The sequence below is a fragment of the Plectropomus leopardus genome, chromosome 11, assembly GCF_008729295.1.
Source record: "Plectropomus leopardus isolate mb chromosome 11, YSFRI_Pleo_2.0, whole genome shotgun sequence".
In the NCBI taxonomy this organism is placed as follows: Eukaryota; Metazoa; Chordata; class Actinopteri; order Perciformes; family Serranidae; genus Plectropomus; species Plectropomus leopardus.
The window spans coordinates 31,282,929-31,291,572 of NC_056473.1; the positions used below are offsets into that span (position 1 = coordinate 31,282,929).

At 34.5% G+C, this 8,644-nt stretch overlaps 1 protein-coding gene across 1 annotated transcript; it reads right to left on the bottom strand.

Moving 5' to 3' along the window:
- Positions 1-748: 748 nt before the first annotated feature.
- LOC121950775 (cytochrome P450 2D15-like) lies at positions 749-8,507 on the bottom strand. Its single transcript, XM_042496882.1, is given in 12 exon segments — positions 749-1,591; positions 1,822-1,963; positions 2,928-2,986; positions 2,989-3,028; positions 3,140-3,225; positions 4,278-4,416; positions 4,572-4,676; positions 5,480-5,548; positions 6,176-6,336; positions 6,484-6,648; positions 7,654-7,816; positions 8,331-8,507. Coding segments are annotated over 12 exon segments (1,485 nt in total). The 5' UTR covers positions 8,493-8,507; the 3' UTR covers positions 749-1,397.
- Positions 8,508-8,644: the final 137 nt, after the last annotated feature.

Genomic DNA, 8,644 nt, shown 5'->3' on the forward strand with positions numbered 1-8,644 from the left:
TTACACTGACATACTTATTTAACTGTTGAATGGATTCAATCACAAACAGGGATGTTATAGGTCAGTGATACTCAACATACAGCCTGAAGGCCAAATCTGGTCCCTGATAGGGTGCCGAGTGGCCCCCCAACCACTTTCTAATTCACAATAAAAAACAAAGTATCAACCCTTGGAAGCTCATGCCTTACTTGATTGGATTTTATTTCATTTTTTTGGTCGTAACCATGGGAAAATTTAATTTATTTAAATAGTTATTTTCTACCATGCCAGGGATGCTGGTTGGGGGTGGGAGAATTGTGTTTTTTTTTGTTTGTTTTTTTTGTTATTTGTCTGTTTTCTCTCTTATGTATTACTATACGAAAAATGCCTTCAATAAAAATATCTTTAAAAAAAAAAAACAATTCACACTGGGAATTGCTGTTTCAAACTTTTAGTATATATAAGGTGGCAGAGTGGATAAAACAGAATTAAAAAAAGAGCTTGTTTATCAAAAAAGTGCCAGATGAGGATCCATAACAGAGGTCCTGGCTAAGCCCCTAATATTATAGAATCCTGAAATCCAAGAAATGTGCTGAAATCCTAGAAAATTCCTAAAATCTGAGACATGTCCTAAAATCCAAGAAATGTCCTAAAAATCCAAGAAAAGTCCTAACTCTGAGAAATATCCTAAATCCTAGAAAAATCCTAAAATTCTAGAAACGTCCTAAAATAGACATTCATTTTGCAAAATTGGCCCCCAAGCAAAGAAAGTTGAGTATCCCTGTTACAGTGTTTCACATAGTTATTTTATTGTGATGTTTTGTAGTGTACAGAATAAGTATTTAGATGTTTCACTCAAGTAAAATCATTTATGTCACAGTAGAGAAACCCCTGATTACAACCAAAATTTTAAATGTTTCCCTGGCAAAAAGGAAACACTGAGTAATGTGTTTTCTAAATAAACAGAACATCTGTCTGAAAGTCAGATAGTGAAAAAATAGAACATCTTAGGATTCACAGTTTATAGTTTCATCTCATAGATATGATATCACTGTACGATTTGCAAACTGTTAACTACACTATTTCTACAATTCCCAGCTTTGTTACATTCAGTTTTTCTTTAGCCACTTGGGAGAGGTAGAAATAACTTGAAATATGGTTTTAAATACCAAAGTTTAAAGAAAAGAGATACAAACTTTTTCTTTTGCTGGAAAGTAGGCTCATAAGAGCCTAATAGTTAACTTATGGGCATTAAAACCAAAACAACAAGCTGAAAGACACAATAAAGGTCTGTAGAGCTGAAAAAAACTGCAGAGTTGGCGATGGTCATTTTTCATATCAAATATTGATTAGTGCAGCTTCAACCAAAATTTGTTTATGCCGAAATGTTGAATTCTGAATGATGTTTCCTGTAACCTCTATTTAGGGATAGAGTTTCTGACTTGTACCTTTAAGCTGTAAGGTTTTGGGGTCTGGGTTGTCCCATAAACAGGCGTAAAGTCTGGCTCTCCTGCATCTTCTGGCCAGATGAACTTGAACCTCCTCAGCAGAGTCACTGTGATGAGGAAGAGCTCCATTCGAGCCAGACCCTCTCCGAGACACATACGAGGACCTGCAGGTTAAAACACCAACACGTTCTCATCCCAAGTCATCACATAGCGCCACGTTGTAGTGGACTTCCTTGTCTACATATCACCCTCTAGGTTCTGGTTCTCAGCTGAAGTTATCTAGCAGTGTATCAGAAACGTCCTAAAATAGACATTCATTTCAGCACGTTTCTTTAATCAAACCTTCCAATAAATCTTTCAATCTGTCAGTGAAAGTAATAATCATTACACTCACCGATAGAAAACGGCATGAAGGCCTCTGGCTTCACAAACTCTCCCTGCTCATTGAGGAAGTTTTCAGGGTTAAATTCATGAGGGTATTTCCACCGTCCCTCCTCATTCAGCACGGAGATCAGGTTCGGGATGATAATGGTTCCCTGAGAACAAACAAAGATATTTTTTTAAGAGGTCAATTAAAAAACAAGTCTTTTATTTTGCAGCGACCCGGGCTCGAGTCCAGCCTGTGGCCCTTTGCCATTTGTCATTTCCCCTCTCTCTCCCACATTTCCTTTCACAGCAGCTGTCCTATCAAAAAAGGGAAAAATCCCCAAAAATAATCTTAAAAAAAAAGAAGAAAATAGTCTTTTAAATTATTTTATACACATGAATCTCCATCTGAGTTTAATATTAACCCTTTGAAAATTGGATCGACATCAGTTTTCGTGTTCTGAGTTCTGACGCCTTTCACAAGCTATTTAACCCTTTGAAACCTGAGAAAATTGGTTAGAATTCTTAAAAAAAAATAAAAATCATGGGCAAAAAAGGCAATGACCAACATGGCAAAAAAATGTCACAAAAAAAATTCAGGAAATTAATAAATGTGACACAAGAATAAAGTTAGTTACTTAACTTAGTTAAAACAAAAATAGAGGGTGGTTAGAAAAGTATCAACAAAAGAAATTAAGAAAAATGTCCAGAAAAACTGTAATTATTATTTATAATTACTATAATTTTATATTTAAAAATTATGTTACAGAAAAAAAAACATCTTTTTTTTTTTTTTTTTAATTCATGACCTTTTGGGGTCATTTTCTTTCTTTTTGTTTTTGCTTATTTATTAGGTTATTTTCTTATCTCTTTTTATTTATTTTTTTAAATTTTTTTTACTAATTTCTTGCTAAATTTTTGGGCCATGTTTTGTCTTTTTGTTTTCAAAGACTGTAGCTTTGAAAAGTGATTCAGAGAGCAACACTGTTGTGTTTGTAAGAGGATTTTTTTTTTTTGCATAAATATTCTACACTACTCCCTCTTCAATAAGTCTTATATTGCTGTGATATTTAGCCTTTTTCTGCATTTTTAAAACACACTACTACTATAACTACTACTACTACTACTACTTACCCTGGGGATGGAGTATCCCATTAACTCGGTGTCTTTAGTGGTGCAGTGGAAAACAGCGAGGGAACAGTGTTCGCCACCCTCTGGATCTCATGAATAACAGCCTGCATGAGAGAGGCAGCTGTTAGAGCCTCACACTGCATCACTGTGAGATCTCAGATATATAATACGACTTAGATCTTACACTTTACAGCACTTTAAAACGCTCCTCGTACCTGCACGTAAGGCATCTGGTGTCTGTCTTCAAAACTGGCTTCATCCTTCCCATCCAGGACGCTGTCTATTTCCTGCTGACAGCGCTCTGAGGAGCACAGAGAGACAGAAACAACAGAGGGAGCCAAATAGTGAGGCAGTTTCCTTAGTTCATGTGCTTCACAACAGCCAAACTGTGTCAGCTGATTCCAAGGAAAATGGGAATCTTTTAAAACTGTTTGTAAAGATGGTAAATCACATGCAGGTGTGGTCTGTTGTCCGTGTTTAAAAAAATGAAATGTGATAATTCAGTTTAAAAGAGCTTTAAAATGAGGAAAAGTCTAACCATAATCACGACTACAGAAAAGTATACACTGGGTGATTTTGGGTTGTCCAGGGCGAAAAATGACCCGGGACAGCCCAAGAATGAAGATAAGATAAGATAAGATAGGAGTCCCACAGTGGGGGAATTTGCAGTGTTACAGCAGCTATGAGGTACAGGATAAAAAGAACAATAATCATAAAGTTGCAAGTAGCAAACAACGACTCAACAGTCTAGAAAAAGAAATACGTTCAAACAATATATACACCAATTGCACATGGAGGATAAATAATAATGTGGCGATATCTTTAGTTGTGGCTCTGAAATGGTGGTTTTACATTGTTACGTCAAAGTCTTGTGATCTAAAACAGTTTAGGATTAAATTCTGACAGTGTCAGAAATTTGGGATGAGCCTTTCACTGTGTGACTGCTGTTACGACCTACGTCTGCCAACCAACCAATAAACATTTTTCTCTTACCACTACAGCGGTGCAGATGTTTGATGATGTTTTGCTCTTGCATATTGACGTCGATGGACGTATCTCATATAACAAAAATGGTATAATAAAAAGGGAAAAATGGCGTATCATGTGGACGCTAAATGTGGCTTTTGGCGTCAGAATCCTATGTGGAAAGCGCTGCAAAAGCAGCAGTATTTAATGACTTCGAAATGAGAACGGGCAGCATCCTGTTTCTACAAAATGTCATGTCCGTTGATCAAAGAGTTGTTGAAATATATTTGGTGGACTATCTGACTAACAGACGGCACCATCATCCTCCGGAGCCACGTCTTTGGTGGGGCTAAATACAGTTGACACAGAGATGATCAGCAGACGCACCTTGTATCTGTGGATAATTCATCAGGTAGAGGAAGGCAGTGAGCAGGGTGTTGGCGGTCGTGTCAGTCCCGGCAAAGTGAAGGTCCAAAAGATATGCACAAAGCTGGTCTTCGTTGAATGATGAGCCATCGTCTCCTCTCTTTTTGCAGGCAGACAAAAGAGAAAAAGGACACGTAAACATTGTTTATTATGTTACTAACAGAGATAGAGAGCTAAAATGTTTCAGAGGTCAATAAAATGCCAGTTCATACCAGCAGAACCGAATTATTTTTATTAACAAAAATATCCACAGACCTTATCCAGTTCATCCAGGTAGGCGTCTATGAAATGACGCGGTTTACCAGGAACTCTGGTCTTTTTGTTTTCGGCCAACATCTCCATACGCTTTTCATGTGCAATCTGGTAAGACAAAAAAAGAGGGTGACATGAAAATTTTCTAATTTTTTTTTTTTTTAAAGAAGGTGCTCTTTAAACAAAGCCATCCTGACTGAAATACATTGGCTAACCCCTTGAAACCTGCATCAACATTCTTTTAATAATCTTATAAAAATATATATAATATATATATATATATATATATAAATTATTTTTAAAATAATATTTATTTTTTATTGTTAAAATTAAATAATTATAGAAATAATAATTTATGTACATATGATAATAAGTAATATATATAATCTAATATTATTATACTATATAGTATATATAATTAATATAATTTCTATAACTAGCACTTCACTTTTTTTTCATTTACTTTTCTTGTTTTTTTTTTTTTTTTTTTTCCTTATTTTAAGGTAATTTTTCTTTTAACATTTTAATAATATCCTGCCATTTTTTTTCTTGATTTTTTCTTATTTCATGCTTTCTTTTAGCATTTTACTAATACCCTGCAAATGTTTTGGGCCATTTCTTCAGTTGCTCATTGCCTTCTTCCAATTTTCTGACAGAAATTAAGACATTTTGCTCAGGTTAAAGCCCAAACACCCCACCCCCATTCCTCTCGTCCATGTCAGGGAGTTTTACAACCTCATTTAGCATTAAGCTCAAAACACCCATACAGAGCCGCTTACATGACCTTATACTTTTCCATCTTTCCTTTCCAATTTTATTCTTCTTTCTCTTTTACTCTTATTTATATTATTCTTTTGCCTTTACTGCAGAAATTGCTGGGCGGGGTCCACTGCAATGCTTTCCAGACATACCTTAAACATCTTAAAGGCGCACTGGAAGGGCAGTGGCAGGTTGCGCACCAGAGGAAAAGAGTCGTAGATCTGTATGGGAGAGAAAATATAAAAAATGACAACGTTTGAGGAAGCCCTTAGATTTTCTGAGCATTGTGTGGATGATTCAGACAGCTGTGTTTCGTCATTTTCAGTGGAAATTAGCTGATAAACTAGTGGGTTTGCTTAATGACTGTTTTTACTGAAACATTCACATGTATTATTTTCTCTACATTTATCGTACTGATGCTATGTCATTAAATAGTTTGGTTGTTGAAAATGTGACTCACACGCACAATACAAAATGGACAGATAAATGATGTTTACGTTATGGAAATGATTATTTTTTCTCTTTATCTTTAACAAAATGTGTCCATTGAGTTCTGTACATGAGACTTAAGATTTTGTGAAGGTATCAGATAAATTACCCTATTATGTTGTATTATCCTGACTTCTATTCTATTTTATTCTCCTCCTGACATATTTTACAAACCTCTTATGTGTGCAATTTATCTCTCCCAAATTGTGCAAAGTTCCCGAAATTTTGAAAAATCTTAATAGGGGAAATTATACTGTGACTGACTTGATGTATATGTTGTACTATAAACTGCTGTCCAAAATAAAAGAAAAAAACACAAAAAGAAAATATTAATTTAAAAAAAACAAAACATTACTTACCAAACCCCAGCGCCCATTTATTATTTTGGAGGTTTTATGGAAAAGGTCAACAAAAAACTTCATGAGCTCATCCTCATAGTCGAACTGCCGAGCAAACAGAACTTGGCAGATGACGTTGGAGGCGGCGTTGTGGAACAGCATATGGGGATTCATGCTTTTACCTGGAAAAACAACATTAAAAAATGACTCTCTGGAATTCCCCTGACCAAAATAGAGTCACTGATTATCTAAATCACATATAATGCAACTTAAAAAAAGACACAAGGTGTAATGAGACAAGAAAATAAGATAAGTTTCCTGGGACATACCGATACTCTGCTCCAACACCTTTTCAATGCGGCGTATCTCTCCCAGAATTCTCTGCTCCATCGACTCCTTCCCCAGACCAAAGTTTCTCAGGGTTGTCAGACCAAAGCGTCGCTGCTCTCTCCAGGCAGGGGTATAATCTGCTAGAATCACTCCGGCAGCATGAGCTGCGCACAAAAATGTAAATAAAGGTACATTTACTGTCAAATAGATTTTTTTCAAAATACATTTTATTCAGTGACATTTGGGGCCGGCTTTAAAACAGAGCGTGGTGCAGCAGTACAAACCTGGAATAACCTCCTAGATGATGTAAGACAAACCCAGACTCTAATAACAACAATAATAATGATAGAGATAATTATAATAATTATAATAACAATGATGATGATAATAATAAAAATGCTAATACTAATATTAGTAATAATAAAATAATAATGACAATAATGATAATAATAGTAATAATCATAATAATGACGATGATAATGACAATAATAAGAGTTTACAGAGAGCTTTGCGAAAGAAGGCAAAGCAGAGGCAAGAAGAGTTTTCTCGCAGATGCAACATAACTATAAGAGCCAAACAATAATGCTGAACTAAGGCCAGACAAAATTTAAAGTAGAATGAAACAAGAGAGGAAAAAAAATTACAAAACAAAAATATCAGTAACAGCTCATACCAATAAGAGTATATACAATTCAGAATATTAGCAATAAACAGAAATAATAGCACTAATAATAGCATTAAACACAATTGAGACAGAATAAAGGAATAAATTAAAAGATACAAAAAAGGCAACTCAAATAGATCAATTTAAAGAGATCATTATTCATTATTATTATTATTATTATTAATATTACAGCTACTGTGCACAAAAGAAGACATACTTATGGTATATTCCATTGCTAATATATCCCCCCTAAATCCTACACACTGAACAGAGATAATACTTGCTAATACTTTTTCACCGCTGCTACCACCATTTGGTGCCATAATAAGAACTAAACATGTAGTCAGTTTGAGAGTATAATGTTTCTATTTAATCACACATAAATATTTACCTGTTAATAGAATCGTCTCTCCATATTGTCTGTTTTTAATTGAAACATGTATGACATATAACAAAACTGAAGAATCATTCATGCATGGACGAAAAGCCAAAATTTTCTCTGTACCTTTCTGCTGCACAGCATGGTTAGGCATTTGGTCCTGCGGTCTGCCAGAGAAGTCAGCAGCTTTGTTTACCAGGGCTTCTTTGAAGGCCTGCAGCCCGTTGATGACGACCGCAGGCTTGGCACCAATGAAAAAGCTGTACACGTTACCATAGCGTTTGGCCAGCTGGGGGCAGAGACACAGAAGATTAAAATTAGATATAATAATATATATAATATATATATATATATATATATATATATATATATATATATATATATATATATATATATATATATATATATATATATATATATATATATATATATATATATATATATATATATATATATATATATATATATATATATATATATATATATATATATATATATATATACATACATACATACATATATATACATATATATATATATATATATATATATATATATATATCAAGGGAATGTACCTGCATTATTATTTAGCACATTTTGGAAGTCATTTTCTTGTTTTTGGTCTTTCTTTTATTTATTTATTTTTTGTTATATATATATGTACACATACATATATGTATGTGTATATATGTATATAACAAAAAATAAATAAATAAAAGAAAGACCAAAAACAAGAAAATGACTTCCAAAATGTGCTAAATAATAATGCAGGTACATTCCCTTGAAACACTGATTAACTTTACCCGGTCCAGATCTGGAAGAGGGCTCTCCAGATTGAGCTGCAGCAGATTTCCAAAGATTGGGAGGGGTCGAGGGCCTGGAGGGAAGTTTTTGCTCCTGTTGGTCTTAAAGAGGAGCAGGAAAAGCACAACAGTTGCCAAGACTAGAAGCACTGATGCAAACATGATGAAGTTGCAGCTCTTCTGGATTTACACTCCTGTCTATTCTGGCTTTGTCATTATGTTGGCTTCATAAGCACACACAACCTTTGCACAGTCATGTGACCTGCAGTGTCAACACCAATTTCACCAGCAAATAAGAGTCTGGTTATTTCAGT